The 22,451-nt window shown below is 44.2% G+C and overlaps 1 protein-coding gene across 1 annotated transcript in view; it reads right to left on the reverse strand.

Moving 5' to 3' along the window:
• Window positions 1-20,869, reverse strand: part of DDB2 (damage specific DNA binding protein 2) — a 23,140-nt gene extending 2,271 nt beyond the window's left edge. The window contains exons 1-9 of the mRNA XM_018562146.1: window positions 20,790-20,869; window positions 12,927-13,088; window positions 9,188-9,259; window positions 8,922-9,110; window positions 7,489-7,634; window positions 6,541-6,640; window positions 3,800-3,977; window positions 2,664-2,809; window positions 1,568-1,732 (exon numbers count right to left, since the gene is read on the reverse strand). Of these exons, the coding sequence (XP_018417648.1) occupies window positions 1,568-1,732; window positions 2,664-2,809; window positions 3,800-3,977; window positions 6,541-6,640; window positions 7,489-7,634; window positions 8,922-9,110; window positions 9,188-9,259; window positions 12,927-13,088 (1,158 nt within the window). The 5' untranslated portion in view covers window positions 20,790-20,869. The remainder of the gene's footprint in view (window positions 1-1,567; window positions 1,733-2,663; window positions 2,810-3,799; window positions 3,978-6,540; window positions 6,641-7,488; window positions 7,635-8,921; window positions 9,111-9,187; window positions 9,260-12,926; window positions 13,089-20,789) is intronic.
• Window positions 20,870-22,451: the final 1,582 nt, after the last annotated feature.

Here is a 22,451-nt window from a genome sequence, read left to right on the forward strand (position 1 = left end):
ATATATATACTGTACACATATGGTTCTACAGATGTGTGTATGTATAGGTCACTGTGTGATCTCATTCTTAAGGGTACTTGTACCCCTGTATATTACGGTCCCTGAGGAAATCGTCCAAAAGCTTATTGAATGATTCCACACTCTTAGCTGAAATCACTTCATGTGGCAGCGAGCAATGCATCTGATATCTCCACTACTGAAGGGTTATCATGTAATAAAGTCACAGCACTGTATATAAAGCCAAAACTTTTTTTTTTAGTTATGGATAAAGAAAGAATAGGCTAAAAGGAGAACTATGGGGTTAGGGCTTTTCCCCATAGGGTTCTCCTTAGGGTAACAGGAGGACACAAACTAGCGTCCTCACCGTCACACTAAGCTCAGTATACCGCGAGCACTGAGACGCCGCAGCTGAAGCGGAACTTGTCAGGTTTCTTTTTTGGGGTCTATGTCCTGTTGGAATATTTCCATTTACTTCCTGTTTATGAGACACAGAAGTAAAAAGAGATCTCTCCAAAGTTAGGGAATATCGAATCTTAGACAGTTGTCCCCCCATTGGAAGATATCCCCTCACCCCCTGATCCAAAAGTGAGTTGTCATAAAATCAGGTGTAGATGAAGCTATGCCTGAAGGAGGAAAAAGGGCCTGATAATCTATTGATGGTGCGCCAAACATTTGGTGCGTGGAACACCAATTTATTATTAAGGTGCCCATACACCTTACGACCATCGCAAGACCTTTGTCTTGCGATGGTCGTAAGCTCATTGAAAGCTTGTACGATCTGACCGCAGTGAGGCGTGGGCTTCTGATCACTGCAAATGGGCCCGTTCGGCAGTTGTCGAACAAGCAGGCCACTAACCCGCCGAGAATCGTACGATTTCAAGCCTGCTTGTTCGACGGAAGACGTGCGACCGTACAGTAGAAACGGTCGCACGCCTTCCATACACTGCACGATTCTCGTACGATCGCGGGATTTCCCGCGATTCTCGTACGAGAATCGTACAGTGTATGGGCACCTTAACTGATAACGCTGATTGTATATTGCAGCAGGATGTAACAAATGATTGAATGTGTCCAATATGGTAGGTATGCCATTTTTATTCTTATATTTAAAATGTTCTATCATTTAGATGTCACTTAGGCCCCGTTCACACTTAGCGATTTATCGCGCGGTAATTCCCACAATATCGCAGCAATTTACCGCGCCATATCGCTCTCCAATGCTTCTCAATGGGGCAAAGGGTCCTGCTATCGCGGGTCGTGCGTCGCTACAGCAGGACCCTTTTTTGAGCGGATTTAGCCGCGATTCAAGCTTGCTCAATGCAAGCATTTGCGCGATATCGCGCGACAAATCGCGCAAAATGCGCAACAAAGGCGCGATTTGCGAATCGCGCAGTGTGAATGGGGCCTTAATGTACTGCAGACAAAATTATTTTTAGCGGGGGTTCCACGAGACCTGAATAATATTTCAAGAGTTCTTCAGAGGCAGAAAGTCTGCTTTAAACCCAAAGAGTACTAAATGAACTAAAAGATGATGGTGATGATAATGTTGGTAAACAAAGTATCTTACCGAGACAATCCCTGATGCGTAGGGATCATACAGCTGGCAGACTATATTTCCAGTCTGCCCATCAAACACGTCCACCGTGCGCAATTCATCTGCCGTGTATCCCGGGAACTGAGGATCTGGATATCGTCCAGCAACAATCAGGTCGTAGCGGGGATGCCAAGAGGCCTGAAATAAAAGTAAAGCAAAATATAATGTAACCTATAAAACGTCAGATATCTTTATAATCTACAGCAGAAGATGCAGCGGACCTGCAAAATTGTAGCTGCAAATCTTTGTATATTATTTTATAAAATAACGGACAATACAAAATCTGCTATCGCTTAAAATGAAACTCTGGTCTAAATAAAGTATACAGTACACTCTGTAAATAGTATTTAAACAGCCGTTTTGTTTTTTCTAAATCTACTTTGCATCATAGTTCTGTTACCGGTTGATCCGCTATTTTCACACTTCCTGTCATAGGGTGACAACTTTTGTTCTGCAGTGAAACCATATCGCAGAGTTGTCACGCTGTGGAGTTTTAGGTGGACTTTAAAGAAAAAAAAAAAAAAGATTTAAACCCAACTCCAGCTAACAATTTTAAGTGTTTACAGCCCCATGGTTGTTAGGGTGAAGGAGATGGAGCTCCCGAGCTGGGACATGAACTGCAATAAAAACAGGGACTCTAACCCTACCAAAAAACCAAAGATACACTTTCAAGCCCAAATCTGCTTAATTATGCTCAATTGTTTTTTCTTTGTTCAACTATTTAAGCCAGTCACATAATACTTTGGGTCCTCTTTTCATCTTCTCTATGGATGGGTGGTCCTTAACAATGCAGAAAGCAGTGTCACCTCTGCATCATCATGCTGTAAGTGGAGGGCGCTGTGGTGATGCCCCATCAGGGGGCAGGTCCATGACTCCCTACACTAACAGAATGTCCTGGACGTCCTTTAACCGGCAGACTGAAGACATCTGGGGGCAGAAAGTAATTACTGCGCTGGAGAGGAGCTGAGTATTATAGTAAATGCAGTTATTTCATTTTCAGTACTGCTGGAGGAGTCACTTTGATGAAAAGTTGGGCTGTGATTCCTGTTCCAAAATAAAACCCACAAACCTTTATGGCCGTCAGGTGCTGGAACTGCCGGTGCGGATGTGGAATAATACGCTGGGGCTTTGACCAATCGCTGGCGGAGTACACGCGGATTTCACTGTGCTGGTCGGTGGTGAGAAGTTTAGCTCCATCCCAAGGACTGAAGTATGCTGCACAAAACAAATAGCAATGATGAGGCTTTTCATGTCCTTACCGGGGCTTCTGTGAAGAGGCGGGAGGCAGGACAATACAGTGTATAGGAAGTGAGGATGACAAGGGGACGTGATGGAGCGGAAAAGGAGACGAGCTGGAGCAGGGGTAGGCAACTCCAGCTGTTCCGGAACTACAAGTCCCATGAGGCATTGCAAGACTCTACCAGTTACAGGCATGACTCCCAGAGGCAGAAGCATGTTGGGACTTGTAGTTAAAGCACAGCTGGAGGGTTGGAGTTTGCCTCCCTGGGCTGGAGGGAATGGTCTAACAGCCAGCTCCGAGGTTCAGGAGAGTAGAACTTACATTTCTCACCTAGATGAAAACGAGCACTTAACCCTTGCAGTGCGGGGGTAGGGTTCAGAATATTTTTGCCCAACAATCAACGTCCTTTATTTTCTCCCTTCTGGTCTGGTAAGTTTACAATTAAAAGTGTTCAATAAGTGCAAAACAAATACCTGTTGATCTTCCATAAATCCTGGAAGTCGATATATTGCACTGAAATCCAAAGTAGTGTTATCAGCCCTGTCCAGTTACATAGTATTTGAGGTTGAATAAAGACACAAGTCCATCAAGTCAAACCTATTGTGTGTATGCATTTATGGTTCTGCTGGTGTGTGCGTGTGTATGGGTCCATGTGTGATCTTGTTCACCCCTGAACTACAGAAAGACTCCCCCCTATTGTATGCAGATGAGGCAGAAGTGTTCCGTAGTCCTTACACACTTCCTATCCTAAGGTGACAATGCTGCTCCTCCATAGATACAGTACAGTGAGCGTTGTCACCGTAGGACAGGAAGTGTGTTACTGGCAAGATCACCAGGGGAAAAGAAAAAGAAAAGCCGCAGCATAGAAAACGAATGCAGCCACCACATTGAAGGGCTAATGAGCTCCAATATATGACATTTGTGCTCCTGGAATTAGATTTCCTGATAAATAAACGGGGCCGTACCAGAGTTGACTCCGCGGGTGTGAGGCAGTGTGTACAAGCAGCTGGACTTGTCCTTGATGCTTCTCAAGTCCCAGAGCTTAACGGTTTGATCCACGGAGGCTGTGGCCAGGAGCCAGTCACACCGAGGGTTAAATTCCACGTGGGTAACTTTCTTCTTGTGTAATCTCATCTTGAAGATCTGAAAAACAGGAAAGATTCGGAATCCAGGGTGAGGCTGGCCATACGGGAGTCCTGCTGCCTTGGCCGAAAATGAACCGGTGTGTGGCCCCTTCGGGGACTCCTTTATTTGACCAAAGTCGATTGTCCAATCAATTTTGGGCAAAGGAGCTGGTCCGAAAATTCTCAGCCAATCAGATCATTGTTCGGGTTGTCCGACAGCGGGATACCCACCACTGGTCAGAACTCGGAATGGCCAGCCGCGATTGTTTTTTTTTTTCCCCCCTCGCAGGACTAAACAAAAACAACAACAACAACAACAACAGGTTTATGGCCACTTAACTCTCATCATTTATCACACCATTAAACAACTGAAACAGTAGCATGGACTTACAACAGACTGCCAGGAGGCATAGTTGTGAAAACAACCGCCATAAAACTAATTACAGGAGAATGCCCTTAGATAAAGCCAATAACAAATAAATGTGTAGAACAGAGAGAGACCACGAGGCCCTTATATAAAAAGGTCAAAATGTAAAGGGTCATTGACATAAACAGGCCTCTGGAGAAAGGGTTTCATTGCACATTAATGAGAGTGCTCTCCTTTTGAAGAGGCTTATTTATGTAATTGGCCCTTCAAATACTAGAGTATTACTAGATGAGGACCTCAAGGTTAGGGTTTAATTACACTTTATAACGAGAACCACCATCGATTAACACACAAAAAGCCAACAGAGATAGCCTGGGGCTCTTATCTATGGGAAATGTTTAAAGGGACATTTACATACAAAAGCTCAAGAAAAAATAAATAATTTACTCAGCTTTCCCCGACTTCCTCCCGCTGTGCCTAGATGAGGGTGAGGTCCCCTTCCTAAATGCTGCATAAAAAGTACCTGGGAAAGGGGGAGATGCATAATACACTCACCTTTCCCCAATCACCTCCCACAGCACCTAGATGAGGGTGACGTCTCCTTCCTAAATGCTGCATATAAAAGTACCTGGAAAGGGGGAGATGCAAAATACGCAGCTTTCCCCGACTTCCTCCCGCAGTGCCTAGATGAGGGTGACGTCCCCTTCCTAAATGCTGCATATAAAAGTACCTGGGAAGGGGAGAGATGCTTAACATACTCACCTTTCCCCAGTTTCATCCCACAGTGCCTAGTTGAGGGCGATATCCCCTTCCTAATTGCTGCATAAAAAGTACCTGGGAAGGGGGAGATGCATAATACTCATCTTTCCCCAATTACCTCCCGCAGTGCCTAGATGAGGGTGAGGTCCCCTTCCGAAATGCTGCATATAAAGTACCTGGGAAGGGGGAGATGCTTAATATACTCACCTTTCCCCAGTTTCATCCCAGTGCGGAAGGGGATGAGGGTGACATCCCCTTCCGAAATGATGCATAAAAAGTCCCTGGGAAGAGGGAGATGCATAATATACTCTGGAAGGGGGAGATGCATAATATACCCAGGAAGGGGGAGATGCATAATATACCCAGGAACGGGAGATGCTCATCTTTCTAAGACTTCCATAGTGCAGAGGGTGGCGTCATCCTCCTGCAAGCAAGATCCCTGTGATTGCTGAGTAACCCAAATCTCACGAGAAGATGATGTAGCACAATGCAGGATTGTCTTTTTGCCAGATCTGCGCCACTCAACATTCCCAAGCATTTGTCCAGAAAGAGGAAGACGTCACCCTCATCTTTTATCTGCGGAGGAAGTTGGGGAAATACAGTAGTATCTAATCTCCCCCGCCCCCCCTCCTCAGGTACTTCCATACAACGGAGGGGGGGTGACTTGAATAAGTGGACCTTGGCACAGAGGTGGAAGGTTTGCTGTAAGATGAGGCTTAAACGTTAGGGTCCATTTAAGTGGTAAGGCAGTGGCAGGCAACCTTGGCACTCCAACTGTCTGGGAACTACAAATTTCACCATGCCTCTGGGAGTCATACCCGTGGCTGTTAAGAGTCTTGCAATGCCTCATGGGGCTTGTGGTTCCATCACAGCTGGAGTTCCAAGGTTGCTTACCCTGTGTTAAGGCATAGGTTATGGTGTGCATTGGTATATAAACTAGTTTGGGATGCGCATGCACTGTCTAGCAGACCCCCGCATATCAATAAAGCAATACTGACACATTCCCACAGCAAAGACTGTACAGCACACATTCCATTAACACTGTAAGAGTCCTTCAGATGCGATGTCCCACCCCTCCCCCACGATGTCATGCTGCTGCATATTAAGGTGTGTGAAGGCTCATTCCTGCCCAGCGGGGGTAGAAACACTCATACACAAGGCAGACTATATTCCTTGACCTCACACCCCTACCAAACCTAGAGGTCTGCAAATTTGCCTGCACACGTGACAAATATATCACCACTTGACAACCTGTTTTTGTTTGTATAGGCCATATGGCCGTGGCCAGTGGTGATAACTGCTGCAGGGAGACTTCTGACCACAACTGAGGAGAAACCACAACAAGAGACGACAGGACGTTTGCATCAGCTGACTGCACACCTGCTCGGCTCCTCCATGCGCCTGGATTTGGAATATTTGCCTAACGTTTCATAGTTCAAGTCCAGGCTTCACTTACCTCCTTCCCACAAGTCTCCAGGAGAACCACATTGCCCACATTGTCTCCGGTTACCACGCTCTGACGACTGGCAGATACATCCAGACTGCAGTACCACATGCTGGAGGGACACAAAAGCATTACCGTGTCAGAATTCCTAAATAAAACCGAGCATGGAATGATCTCCCTTCCTCCCAATGATATTATGTTATGGCATTGCCATTAATGGGGTCCTCTAATCCTGTATGCCTCCATGTTGTTTGTGTGCCCCAAGACGCTACTAGCATTAAAGTATACCTTGCACTATAAGACAAGGTCCACTTATTTAATAGTACCTCCCTGATCCCAAATCACATCACTATAAGACACGGTCCACTTATTACATAGTACCTGCTCATCCCAAATCACAGCACTATAAGACAAGGTCCCCTTATTACATAGTACCTCCCTGATCCCAAATCACAGCACTATAAGACAAGGTCCACTTATTACATAGTACGTCCCTGATCACAAATCATGCCACAATAAGACAAGGTCCACTTATTACATAGTACCTGCTCATCCCAAATCACAGCACTATAAGACAAGGTCCCCTTATTACATAGTACCTCCCTGATCCCAAATCACAGCACTATAAGACAAGGTCCACTTATTACATAGTACGTCCCTGATCACAAATCATGTCACAATAAGACAAGGTCCACTTATTACATAGTACCTCCCTCATCCCAAATCACATCACTATAAGACAAGGTTCACTTATTACATAGTACCTCCTTCGTCCCAAATCATGTCACCATAAGACACGGTCCACTTATTGCATAGTACCTCCCTCATCCCAAATCACAGCACTATAAGACAAGGTCCACTTATTACATACTTTATTTACTTATTATTACCGACTTATTTTCAGCCCTTTATCCTGAGAACCAGGGTCCCACCCTGCCTGTAGCTTAGCACCCTACTTACGCCCAGTCTTCAGTGTTTGTATACATCTGTACGGTCCGTCCATTCAAATCTTGGAGGATGGTGCTACCCGCTACTGACGATGTATAGATCTGGTTAGAGTTGAAGGGGTCGAATTTCATTCCTGTAATACAGCCGCCAGCTCCAATCTGCCAGACACAGTGATAGTGATGAGTATGGCTGCCAACACAAGGTCAGGTCTCCTCATTCCAGAAGATCAGAAATGTAGCCGGTACTGCAGAATACACTCAAACCTGCTACTTGAGATCTAATTTCACATTTACCCCGAGTATTAAACCCCCAAATTGTTTCTTACATTTCTTGGGACTGCAGTGCAATATTCTGAGATGGGAAGCTACAGAGGAAACAAGTACTGGCAGTAAGACTGTTCCAGTTGGATCTCCGAAACATAAAAGCAGCCATTGGCTGGTGACTAGGTCCACCACATTCCACCCATAACTAAAAAAGTACTTTCATATAGACAAGGCCTATCTATATGAAAGTACTTTTTTAGTTTTAGCACCACGGGGTCCTTTTGAGAAATTGTTGGAGGAAGTTCCTCTTCCCATTAACAGGCCGTTAATGGGAAGAGGAACTTCCTCCAACAATTCTCAAATCAAAGGACCCCGGGGTGCACTATAAATGGAATGGAAATCTGCAGACTTCTTGTGCATTTACTTTCATGGTGCAGTGTGGATGACCATTGTGAGACTGCAGTCGGGTTGAGCATCTATGAACGCAGCAGGTCCTAATGAGACCCATTGGCACTGCAGGCAAAGTAGGTCAAGCGCAGCCTTTGCTGCGTTTTCCACTTGAACGCATCTGTATCAGCAGCACTGCATTCAAATGGAGAAGCCAGCATTCATCAACATACGGCAGGTGCCTGGAGATCCACTTTGATTAAAACATCACCAAGTAAAATGATTTGTCCCCCACCACACACAAAAAAACAGAACTGGGTCCAAATCCCTCTTTATAAATGGCGCTTGAAGAGAAGTCCCTCCGACTAGCAAAAAATATGGCACTTCTAACTGTAGGACTACAACGCAACACCAGTGGTGGCAGTGGTGGAATATGTAAACTGCAAGTCAAGGTCTTGGGTAATACCTAGAAGATACAAGCAGCAGGTCACCCAACCACAGAATGATCATTTAGCTTTAGGTCATTTTATATTTTCCCCTCTGAAAGACTTCAGAGATTTTATTGCACTCTGAGAAACATCCATCACTGATCTCTGCAGGTCTGTTGCCTATTGTCAATTTTATTTTTCACTACTCTATTTGTAGAAATGAGCCCAAACTAAAAACTGGGTACCCCTACAGAAAAGGAGGCTAGAGGGGCATTATGGTGCCATTATAGAGGTTCAAGTCTTATAGCTTCAAAACAACTAGAGAACGACAGTCTTCTTCTAGCCCTTCCCCTCACATCATACTTACTCCAGGAATGAGTGTGCTGTTCAGGTCCTCGTAGTCCCATAGAATGATGTCCCCTCCTTTAGACCCCACAGCCACTGTGTTTTGGTGAGTCGGGTGCCACTCTAGTGTCGTAACTCTCCTGTCAAAGGGGCTGTTGGTCCGATAGAGGATGTAGGAGGCCAAGGAGCATAAGAATGGAGTCTGCAGGCACTGTGGGGAATACACACGTAAGAACCCGAGCCTGGCACACATTGATTAAAGAAAGGCAGAACTCGTGGGTAACTTACCTTTGCCCGAACGTTTCCGCCCACTGTACTCCGGTACAGATAGTGCACAATGTTTGTATGTTTGTCTCCAGGCTTCATAGATTTAAGGCCGTGTTTTAAACCTGCAAGGAGAGGATTGATTACATCATAAACAGTATGCGTAAATTGAAGGCGGTATATAAAGATTGGTAATAAAGTTTAAAAAAATTATAATTTACTAACTAATTTACTAAAAATACATACAGGCAGTCCCCGAGTTACATACATCTGACTTACATACGACTCCTACTTACAAACGGAGGCTATTACCGTACAGCAGGCGTAGTTGTAATGCTATCGCGCTCGTGCTGACGAGGAGTGCCCGCCTTTTTGGGTCTGTTTCGTAGTACTGTACGTACATTACAGGAAGTTGGCTATTGTTAGACGTGCAGACGAGGGGTGCCCGCCTCTTCTTCCGGGTCACTGTGAGGTTTTTATTGCTGTCTGTATCCTCATTGGAAAGATTTAATCTCAATCCCGGAGACTGCCTGTACAGTGGTCATCCGTATTACTCTGCCTCATTACCTGCACTGCCCTCTGGAGCGTCTAGCGCAGCATTTTTTTTCCGGTAGGGTCTCCTTGACTCCGGCTCAAAGCTTGTATCTCGGCTTCCTAATTTTAAACCTGGAAGTAGAAGATTCAGCACATCATTGACTCACTGAACAAAAATGACCTACAAAAGGTCATCCATATCATTCTGCCTTATTACCTGCACTGCACTCTGGAGTTTCCAGCACTTCTTGTGCAGCATTTTTTTTCCTGTTGGGTTTCTTAGATCCCGGCTCAGCGCTCGTATCTTGGCCTCCATGTTTTAAACCTGTGTGTAGATGATTCAGAACATTCACTTACTGAACAAAATGGCATACAATGGTTATTTGGATAAGTCTGCCTTATTACCTGCTCTGCACTCCGGAGCTTCCGGTGCTTCTTGTGCAGCATTTTTTTTCCGGGAGGGTTTTTTAGATCCCGGCTTGGCGCTTGCTTCTTGGTCTCTATGTTTTAAACCTGTAAGTGGAGAATTAATCACATCATTCACTCACAGAACAAAAATACATACAATGGTCATCTGTATCATTTTGCTTTATTACCTGCACTGCACTCTGGAGCTTCTGGTGCAGCATTTTTTTTCCGGCAATGTTTCTTAGATCCCGGATCGGTGTTTGTATCTTGGTCTTCATGTTTTAAACCTGTAAGTAGAGAATTAAAGTGACACTAAACTCAGGAGTTAATCTTAAAAATGCATTCAAGCACCTTAACTATTAACATAAATGTATCTTCTTTGTGTATCACTCGGCTGTAGATCCTCAAATCATCTCTGAATTGGTGCTGACACTGTCCTTCCTTCTGGGAGGGGGGCTGCTATTGTTCCCCATGGTCCCTGTATGTGTTGCAAATTAGTCACCGCGCCAAGCTCACTCCCGTGATGGACTACAATCTCAATACAAATTAGTAAATTAAATGTGAGATTGTAGTCCATCACGGGAGTGAGCTTGGTGCGGTAAATACTTTACAACAGACACAGGGAGGGTGGGCAACAAAAGTAGCCCCCCTCCAGAAGGAAGGACAGTGTCGGCACCAATTCAGAGATGATTGGAGGATCTACAGCCGAGTGATACACAAAGAAGATACTTTTTTGTTAATAGTTCAGGTACTTGAATGTATTTTTAGGATTTAACTCCTGAGTCTAGTGTCACTTTAATCACATCATTCACTTACAAAACAAAAATAAAAACAATGGTCATCCGTGTTATTCTGCCTTATTACCTGCACTGCATTCCGGAGCTTCTTCTGCAGTATTTTTTTTCCGGCACGGTTTCTTAGACCGCAGCTTAGCGCTCATATCTTGAGCTCCATGTTTTGAACCTGTAAATAGAGAATTAAATAACATAATTCCCTCACAGAACAAAAATACATACAATTGCCATTCGTATAATTCCATCTTATTACCTGCACTGCACCCCGGAGCTTCTTCTGCAACATTCTTTTTCCGGCAGGGTTTCTTGGACCCCGACTTGGCGCTCATATCTTGACCTCCGAGTTTTAAACCTGCAAGTAGAGAATTCATCACATTGTTCACTCTTAGAAAAAAAAAAACCCAGACACAATGGTCATCTGTATAATTCTGCTTTACTACCTGCTCTGCATTCTGGAGCTTCCGATGATTCTTGTGCAGCCTTTTTTTTTCGGCAGGGTTTCTTAGACCCCGGCTCGGCGCTCATATCTTGATCTCCATTTTTTAAACCTGTAAATAGATGATTCATCACGCCATTCACTCACAGAACAAAAAACAATACAATGGTCATCCGTCTATTTATGTCATGTTACCTGCACTGCAATCCGGAGCTTCTTGGGCAGCATTTTTTTTCCGGCGGGGTTTTTTAGACCGCGGCTCAGCACTCGTTTCTTGACCCCCATGTTTTAAACCTGTAAAAAGGAGAGAATTCATCACATCATTCACCCACAGAACAAAAATACCTACAGCGGTCAACGATATTATTCTGCTTTATTACCTGGGCTACAATCCGGAGCCTCAGGTGCTTCTTGTGCAGCATTTTTCTTCCGGGAGGGTTTCCTAGACCTGGGCTTGTTTCTCGTATCTTGGTTTCCATTATTTAAACCTGGATGTAAAGGATTTATCACATTCACTCACAGAACAAAAATGCCTACAATAGTCATCTATATTGTTCTGCCTTTTTACCTGGACTGCACTCCGGAGCCTCTGGTGCAGCATTTTTCTTCCGAGAGGGTTTCTTAGACCCCGGCTTGGAGCTCGTATCTTGGTTTCCATTATTTAAACCTGTTGTTAGGAAAGGATTCATCACATTCACTCACAGAAAATAAAAATAAAAAATACCTACAATGGTCTTCTGTATAATTCTGCTTTTTTACCTGCACTGCACTCTGAAGCCTCTGGTGCTTCATCTGCAGCATTTTTTAGTGCAGCTTTTTTCTTCCGGGAGGGTTTCTTAGACCCCGGCTTGGAGCTCGTATCTTGGTTTCCATTATTTAAACCTGTTGTTAGGAGAGGATTCATCACATTCACTCTCAGAAAATAAAACAAAATACCTACAATGGTCTTATGTATAATTCTGCCTGTTTACCTGCGCTGCATTCCGGAGCCTCTGGTGCTTCTTCTGCAGCATTTTTGAGTGGAGCATTTTTCTTCCGGGAGGGTTTTCTAGACCCTGGCCTTGTGCTCGTATCTTGGTTTCCATTATTTAAACCTGGAAGTAGAGAATTCATCACATTCACACTCAGAAAATAAAATACCTACAATGGCCATCTGTATAATTCTGTCTTTTTACCTGCACTGCACTCTGGAGCCTCAGGTACTTCTTCTGCAGCATTATTTTGTGCAGCGTTTTTTTTCCGGTAGGGTTTCTTTGACCTCGGCTCGGTGCTTGTATCTTGGTTTCCATATTTTAAACCTGTTAGGAGAGGATTCAATACATCATTCACTCACAGAACAAAAATACATACAATCGTCCTCCATTTAATTCTGCCTTATTACCTGCGCTGCAATCCGGTGCTTCTCGTGCAGCATTTTTTTTCCGGTAGGGTTTCTTAGACCCTGGCTCAGCACTCGCACCTTGGCCTCCATTCTTTAAACCTGGAAGTAGAGGATCCATCACATCATTCAGTCACAGGAAAAAAATACCTACAATGCACATCCATATTATTCTGCTTTATTACCTGCACTGCACCCTGCAGCTTCTAGTGCTTCCTGCGCAGCATTTTTTTCCCGGCAGGATCTCTTAGACCCCGGCTCAGCGCTCGAGTCTTGGTGTCGTTTCCTCTTCCCCAGAGACGCCTCTTCCTTCTCTTTATCCTCTGAGGGTGGTTCCAGCCTCTTTTTTCCCTGTGCGGTCTTTTTGGGGGGCATCTAGGAATGATGAAATGTATAAGTAATCCCTAACAATGAACTTATTATATTTTCTCCCTTCTGGTCTGCTAAATATCCAATTAAAATCTTTTTTTTTATATCTGTTCAATAGCTGTAAAAAAAAAAACACCAGTTGATTTTGTCAAATAACTTGTGAGCTGATAACTTTCTCTCCCGTTCATTGAAGGACACAGGGAACAGATCGGAGATCATGTACTGTAATATCGCCACCTGCAGGAGAAGGACGCTAGGCACAAAAAAACTAAAGACCAATTACAGCCTAGGGGCGGCCCCTGCCGGTGGCCAAACCCCCCACCTACTGAGAAGTCTCCAGTTTTTTGCCTAGCGTCAGGAGTAAGGAGCTAAGAATTTTCCTCGGTATTCTTACCTGCTTCTTCCTGATTTTTTTCAGAGGATTCTTCTTGACTCTCTGCTTGTGAACAAGGAGAGGTTATTGAAATAAGGAGAGGTCTGTGTTTTTTGTAACCCATCTGATATGAAGAAGGCAGAGCTGACACCACAAGCCGAGGCTGGCCATACAATAAAAGGCAATTCCACATTCCCCGATGAGTTTGGGAAAATGGAATTAGAACCGCCCCCGGTTTGTTGACAGCTAAGGAGGTGGGGGGATTGGTGGGGTTAATTCCAATTAACCAAATCTGCCTCTGAAAGTAGAATTACCCTTCTATTTTTCAGGCCGTACGAATAAATTCTATTGGATTCCTCCATCCATGGTAAGCAGCGTGGATGAAATAATCCCCCCTATCCGCTATCGTATTGAAGCAGCGGCTGAAAATTCCAAGACAGTGTCTACATCTGATCAAATGCAGGTACTGTTGGACCCAAACAATTTCAGCCCAGCTCCTAAAATTGATTGAAAAATTGACTTTTGTCGAGCAGGGAGGTGCTGATTGGGCCACCCACTGGTACAGCTGCAGCCAGTTGATCAAGAACTGGACAAAATTTGCTTCATGAATGTCCAACTGTAGGACTTGAGAGCTAAAAATACACTATGGGACATTTATGGAGCAAATTAGGGACACAGAGGCAAATCAGGCCACCACCTCTCCATCAGCAAAGTCTCTGCGACAGCTTTACTGTGTATGTGTGACCTCTGCACCTGAAACAGGTTTATGACTAAAAAAGAGGCAGTGGTCGGGTTGAGGTTTCATTTTCTGGAAGTCTTACTTTAAAGCAGCTGAGAGAGGAAGTTATGACTCAAGATGTAATCAAATATGTTGAGCATTGCCTTGTTGTGTCACAGGATTGATAAATGTTCCCACATTTGTTGCCATGTCAAAGAATAGGGTGTGCTTTATATTTCCGGCACAAGACACCTATGCTTCTATACTTGCAGTGTGCCTGAAGGGACAACACATGCGGAAAGTACTTCTTGTACTGAAGAAGTACAAAGTATTTTCTTTTTTTTATTCTGCCTTCACATTCACTTTAAGGAAATAAGGAGATACAATGTTACAATTCAAGAGACAGCTGGAGGGAATGAGAGTATAAATTGTAAGCCCTCACGGGCAGGGCCCTCCTTACCATCTTGTCTTGAATTGTATTGTGATTGAAATGTCTTCCTTATATTGTAAAGCACTGCTCAAACTGTTGGCACTATATAAATCCTTTATAATAATAATATAACCAATTATACTATGGGGATAGCAACGGTTACACTTACATGCTCATTCCCTGCAGTGGTATCTTAAATTGTCTCCCTACTACCATGTATTTATTGCTTATGATCCATCTAGTGACCATAATGTGCCCCCGCCACATTGAAGAACATTTGAGCAGAAGAGAAATTATACTAAAAATATCCATTTTTGCCCCATTCTCACAACAGCTGGATAACTCCCATAGAATACATGTACATGCAGTTTCCCTGATTCAAACCCAATGCATTTTTTTTTTCTATTTAGACCTCTTTAAACGCTATAACAAAAATATGAAAAAGGAACAAGATTACTCATTATATCCCTGGATGTTTTTCTAAAACGCTGTTCCTAAATAAATCGCCAATTCAGTTATAATGCAGGAAAAATAACAACAGGTTCCACAGGAAAAGAAGGCTGAACATTGGCATGATGGGACTGTCAGAAGAAAAATACAACCTACTCTCAACTATAAGAAATGGAAGAACTTACAACATCAAAATCAGATTGTAAAGGAAGGATAAGTGCGGCCTTCCTGATAGATGTGAAACTAAAACCACATGTGCAAAATGGGGTCACAAAATGTCACTCTGTAGCGGTGGAGTGAGTATGCAACTTGAGAAGAACACGTTAGTCATGATGTAGGTGTACATACCCAATATTTAAAACAAAAATGTAAATATTTAAAACAATATTTAAAACAATATTTAAAACAAAATTAAGCCTGGCCAACCAATATCAAGTAAACATTTGGCCCATAAAAAAATGGAAACAGGTTCACTCAACATATATTTTATACGGCAGGGCTGGACAAATCCCAGGATTGTCCCAGGTCACCAATGCTCCTTAAAAATTACAACTGGCACCTAACTTTTGAGTTTTTCTCTAGTTGTTATCAATGGAGTTGTCTCCTATTAAAAAAAAAAAAATCCTACTGGCTCCTGAACTGGATAGACTGGCTATTGAAATGTATATTAATTTGTCCACCAGGAAACTCTGAAAGGCCTTAATGATGGAAGGAGCAGGCAAGTAATTGTGAGGGGTGATTTTCACGCTTGGATTGGCATAGATGGTATATTTGGACCACGGAAGTGCCAAAATGAACAGGAGTGAACAGGAGGAGGCGGAAATGATGTAACGCCACAACAGGAAGTGATGTTCCCAGACTTAGAACGAGGCTTGGAACGCAGACACACCCTCACTTTGGCCTGCCAAACCCACTCACACCACGAGGAAGAAAGCACTCAAGAACACCAGACAGGGCAGAGCCTGAGGGAAATCTAGCCTGGGAGTCAAACCTCAGCCTAGGGAAGAGACCCAGCTATCTTCTGTCAGGGGAAATTACCTCAGTGGTCTGAAAGGCAAGGCTACAGGCAATCCCAATACCCTAGCACAACCACACAGGGGGGACTGCTGACCACAAGGCCATCCAGTCGGGAATCAAAGAAACAAACATTGTGCTGACCCGGACAGTAAGGAACACAATCAAAAACTGAGGGGGGTGGGAGGGGTTTTTAAACTTGTCAGATTGTGTCTCCTGTAGACTGAAGAACCAATCATCTCTGAGGTTGCTGTCCTGGAAAACGATTGGAGAAAAAATGCTAATCAATTTTTGCAAAGAAAAAAGGATTTATCTTAGGAAACATGTACAAAAGCATTAAAAAGAAGACGGACTACAGTTGGAAGACCACCTACAGCTTGCTAGACTACACTACCATCAACAAAAAGTACAGCAGGACAGTCTCAAAGTACAAGTCTCGGATCACATGCAGGTAACAGGAAATAATGATTTTAGATTGTAAGCCCTCAGGGGCATGGGCTCTCCTTACCATCTTGTCTTGAATTGTATCGCGATTCTAATGTCTTCCTTATGTTGTAAAGCGCTGTGCAAACTGTTGGCGCTAAATAAATCCTGTATAATAATAATGACCAGAACAAAGAAAACTCTAAGAGCTAGGTGACTAAAAAATGATGAGAATGGTAAAAGATTTGAAGAACCATCAACAAGAAACCACTGAGAGCAATACATGGGAAGAAATGGTGGGAAATTCAGATATGCAACAGACATTATCATTCCAAAGCCCAACCAAAAGAAAAGAGACAACTGGGTCACCAAGGAAATCCATGTTCTGGTGAGTGAAAGTGAGGGTGAACAAATGAATATGGAAATGAGGAGACAGCCTGTCCAAACCAGGAGTCTCCGAAATAATTTTTTTTAGGAGCAGGCTGCACGGACAATAACTAAATTGTTTACTGGACTCCACTGACAATAAACCAAAAGTTAGTAGTCAGTTGTAATTTTTAAGGAGCATTGGCTACCTGGCTTCTGAGAATTGCCAAGCCCTGAGTGAAAGGAAAAGAGAAACGAATCCAAGTAGAATTACAAGACCAATCAGTAGAATGTGCCAACAAGTGAAACAGAAAGAAATAAAATGAGATATGTGCTGAAATACACAAACTAGAAGAGAGAAATGAAACAAGGAAATGTATGCGGAAGTAAAGAAACCAGCACCAAAACCAAAAGGTTAATAACGGAAGATGGAAATAAAGAAGGAAAAGGGATTAACCACACAGAGTGAGAAACACTGCACATGGAAAGAATAGGTGGAAGAACTTTATGGAAGTGGAAGACCCAGGAAGGATGTCCCACAACATGAGGCTGTAGAGATAACAAATTATGAGATAATGAAAGTTTGGGTAACAAGACATCCATGAAATACCAACGGGGGTTGTTAAAAGAGCAGGAAATAAAGTAAAAGAAGAGTCTGCTGAATTCATGACAAGCATTTACCAAGCAGAGGAAATTCCCAAAGATTGGCTACAGACTATATTCATAGCAATTCTGAAGAAACTGAACCACAAAAATGTGAAGAGCATCAGACAGACAATAGCCCTGATACCACAAGCAATGAAGGTCTTATCAAAAGTAACCTCCAACCGCAAAATTATAATTCCAAGACAAGATCAACCCATTGTAATAAAGCCAAATGTTGGCACCATCGAGAGTATCACCACAATGAATATCCTGATAGGAAATCAGATCAACAGGCAACAGGAAATACCTTGGCAAAGTCAATGGAGCATAGATATTTGATCAAGTTGAACATGACATCCTCATAGCAACACTCTTGAAAGGAAGTGTGTAAAAAAGATGACTCATAGCCACTACTCATAGATCTAGTGCCGAATGCGAGGCCCAGGGGGCCACACACAACCCTTTGGCACTTACTGTGGCAGCCCTCGGAGCACCTGCAAACAGTATGTATCATGGTATTTTAAAGCTGGAGCACATTGAAACGTAAAAGGGGCTGTAAGTGCAATAGTCTCATATCGATAGTCTATAAAGGTCTCCTGCACTAGATCTCCAGTCTCCAACAACTATTATAGAATGTCTGGTGTCTCTAAGGGCATTACATAAAATCAAACTCACTAAATAATATTTGTGACCCTTTGGTAAGGTCAGGCGGCTGCACTTGAGGCCCTTGTCATAAAAGGAGCCAATTGACCAACACCGATCTATAACAAGCAGCAAAGGGTTTATGAAGATGGATACCAAACCTGAGATGTGTAATAACAGTAGAAAGAGGCCAAGGATACCTTCCATCTCCACCGCTGTTCAATACGTTTTTCTAGGTATATGTGATGGTGTTGGAATTCCATGGTATGACTCCAATATCATAGAGTAGATAAACTAGGCAGACTATGGTTTTGCTTGCAGAATCTAGTGAAGACCTCAACTGCTTACTTCATGAAATAGAATAAAAAGGACAAGGAAGTTTCCATCCAAATAAAAACTCAAAAGATAAAAAAAAGGTAACCAATAATGAATACAAAGAAGCAAAACTAAGGCTCAAAAATGAAGGAATATTGCAGGAACATCCAATATCTTTGAATATGGATTAACGAAAACCTGAAGAACGACGTCAGACCTGGAATCGCCAAGGCCAAACAAAATCTCTGGAGACACAAAGAGGTGATGAGGAACAATATCCCTTTAAGCACAAAGCAAAGATGGTTACAAAACGCACACTTGGTCTGCTCTCAGGTGTGGTGGAGAGACACTTTCCCTCACAAGTTTTGAACTATGGTGCTACTGAAGGATGCTGAGGATCGGTTGGCTGGACATGGTCACCAATGAAGAGCTGCTGCAAAGACCCCTCCACACCTGATGACCTTCTTTGGAAGGAAACATGTTGGGTGGCTAGTCGAGGAAACGGTTTGGACTGAGTATGTGCACTGTCTTCTTTTCCTTGTTATTGAAATACCTTTGGGTTTGCACTACAGTGTTTTTTATTTTGTGGTTTTATCTTTTTTAATAAATATTGTGAGTGATCCTCTGCACTATCCAGTGCTGGCTTTGCCTTCCCTTATATGCTTTTTGGATGACCGGAGTTCTGAACTCACATTGTGTGTCAGTGAGAGGCGGGCTTAGTTCAGCTTAGGGAGCTATCTGGTGGAATGTTTTATTGCACCCAGCTGGGAAGTAACAAACTGCTGGGAGGAAGGCATTCATCCAAAGTGTGGAAGGAGAGAGATGATAAATCAATTGACCTTATGTGGGTACAGGACTTTGGAGACAACTGGGAGCTACTGTTAGGGAGTGTATCTGCCCTTCTCGATGGGAGACGCAGGTGGGGATAAACATCACTAAGTAAGTATTGGCCTCCGTTGATCTGTGGGGTCAGTGGATCTGCTGAGCATACTGGTTGTCTTCATAGATTGGATCCGAAGAGGTTTACATTTTAAAGCAGAGGATATTGGAATTTCAAACATTGCATTTTTTTTATACTGTTAGTCAAGGACGCAAAACCACGTCTGTTGGAAGCAATATTAAAGATGCCAAATTTTTGACCATATCGCAAAAAACTCAGCTGGAGAGGAGCTATGCAAGAGAGAAAGGTAAAGGAAGAAGAACATTGTGGATGGAGGACATCCAGGAAATGAGGCAGCCATTGTATAAAATTAGAACATTAACCTGGCAAAAGACAAGACCAAATGGAAAGCCATGGTGGACGTGATGAAGGGTGGATGCGATGATTAGTGGAAGTCATGGGTCGACGCCGTGATGAGTGGAAGCAAACTTCTTAGTTGGGAGGACACCAAAAGTAGAATATTAGCCAGGCAAAAGAGAAGACTAAATGGAAAGCCATGGTGAACATGATGATAGGTGGACGCAATGATGGGAGGATGTCATGGGTTGAAGCAATGATGGGTGGAAGCAAGGTTCCCAGTTGGGAGGACACCAAAGTGGAACATTAACCTGGCAGAAGACAAGACCAAAAGGAAAGCCACGGTGGACATGATGATGGGCAGAAGTCTTGGGTTGACGCGATGATGGGTGGATGCCGTGATGGGTGGAAGCAAGGGTTCCAAGTTGGGAGAACACCAAAGTAGAACATTAATCTGGCAAAAGACGAGACCATATGGAAAGCCATGGGCCTGCCAGATCAGATACACGGTAAATGGATTGGTTGGGTCGGGTAATCACTTTTTGGGAAATCTAAAGCTGGCCATACACCATGGTGTATGGTGTTCTTAAAGGGGAAAGCACAATCAGACTGTATGGTCATCTTGAAGGGGACAGTACAATCAGACTGTATGGTTTTCTTAAAGGGGGCTGTACAATCAGACTGTAACATGCATGGTCAGCTTTACCTGCCCCACTGTGCCCAAAACTTCAAAAGAAATGTTTATGCTCCCCACCTTAAATATTCCAGCCGACCACCCGATCTGAAAACAATACAATGGATACAAAGACTTCAACCGATCAGATCGCCTTCACACAACTTTATACCATACACACACATCATCTGTACTAGCTCACCCTAGGCTAGCGGACCAAGGGATCAGCATGACAAAGGCGACCACGTGACCCTAGAGCCGGATAAAAGGACTACAACCCTCAGCAGAGGCTGGCAGAGCTTGCTGAGACTTATCGTCCCACTACAGGCGCATATACAGAGGTTGCCTGGTGGCATTCTCAGCGGTGCAGGACCACGTCTCGTGCCGGCCCGGTGCCCCTTCTATACCACCCCGGATGTACCTGTCAGTCCCGGTGTCCAATACACAATCCTCGGGGTATACCAGCTACCTATGGGCAAGATGTCGCTGCGGACAGTGCACGCATGCGCCGGTGACGAGCCTGACCTCTCATCGCCCCGCCCATCACAAGTACACACTTCCTGTGATTGGCTGAGTGCGTGCGCCGATGGACAGGCTCGGCTGAGTGCTGCGTAAGTCAATGGGGGGAATAGACTGACACCGGGAGACCGACACTGCGGGCAGGCTGGAGAGGATCTAGAGCAATGTACACTGGCTGCATGCAGAAGAGGACCTAGAACAATATACACTGGCTGCATGCAGAAGAGGACCTAGAGCAATGTACACTGGCTGCATGCAGAAGAGGACCTAGAGCTATGTACACTGGCTGCATGCAGAAGAGGACCTAGAGCAATGTACATTGGCTGCATGCAGAAGAGGAGCTAGAACAATATACACTGGCTGCATGCAGAAGAGGAGCTAGAGCAATGTACACTGGCTGCATGCAGAAGAGGACCTAGAACTATGTACACTGGCTGCATGCAGAAGAGGACCTAGAGCAATGTACACTTGAAGCATCGAGGACCAAGAGCAATGTACACTGCTGACATGCAGAAGAGGACCTAGACAGAGGGAATGATGATATGCACTGTGGATTTGCAGATGAGGACAGACACTGGGAATATATGGTGTAGACGTGCAATAGGGACCAGACACTGAGAAATATGCACAGTGGATATGCATATGTGCATTGGTGAATAGGCACCGTGGACATGGCATAGTGGATAGGCACTATGGACAAGCAATAGTGGATTGGCACTGTGGACATGACGTAGTGGATAGGCACTGTGGACATGACATAGCGGATAGGCACTGTGGACATGACATAGCGGATAGGCACTGTGGACAAGCAATAGTGGATAGGCACTGTGGACATGCCATAGCGGATAGGCACTGTGGACATGCCATAGCGGATAGGCACTGTGAACATGGCGTAGTGGATAGGCACTGTGGACATGGCGTAGTAGATAGGCACTGTGGACAAGCAATAGTGGATAGGCACTGTGGACATGACATAGGGGATAGGCACCGTGGACAAGACATAGTGGATAGGCACTGTGGACATGACATAGTGGATAGGCACCGTGGACATGACATAGCGGATTGGCACTGTGGACATGACATAGCGGATAGGCACTGTGGACATGACGTAGTGGATAGGCAATGTGGACATGACGTAGTGGATAGGCACTGTGGACATGACGTAGTGGGTAGGCACTGTGGACATGACGTAGTGGATAGGCACTGTGGACATGACGTAGTGGGTAGGCACTGTGGACATGACATAGTGGATAGGCACCGTGGACATGACGTAGTGGATAAGCACTGTAGACATGATGAAGTGGATAAGCACTGTATACATGAAATTGTGGATAGGCCTCGAGGACACGACATAGTGGATAGGCACCGTGGACATGAAATTGTGGATAGGCACCATGGACATGACATAGCGGATAGGCACTGTGGACATGACATAGTGGATAGGCACTGTGGACATGACATAGTGGATAGGCACTGTGGACATGACATAGCGGATAGGCACTGTGGACATGAAATAGCGGATAGGCACTGTGGACATGACATAGCGGATAGGCGCCGGGGGAAT

This window comes from Nanorana parkeri, unplaced genomic scaffold, assembly GCF_000935625.1.
Source record: "Nanorana parkeri isolate BGI_ZX_2015 unplaced genomic scaffold, ASM93562v1 scaffold562, whole genome shotgun sequence".
Lineage (NCBI taxonomy): Eukaryota > Metazoa > Chordata > Amphibia > Anura > Dicroglossidae > Nanorana > Nanorana parkeri.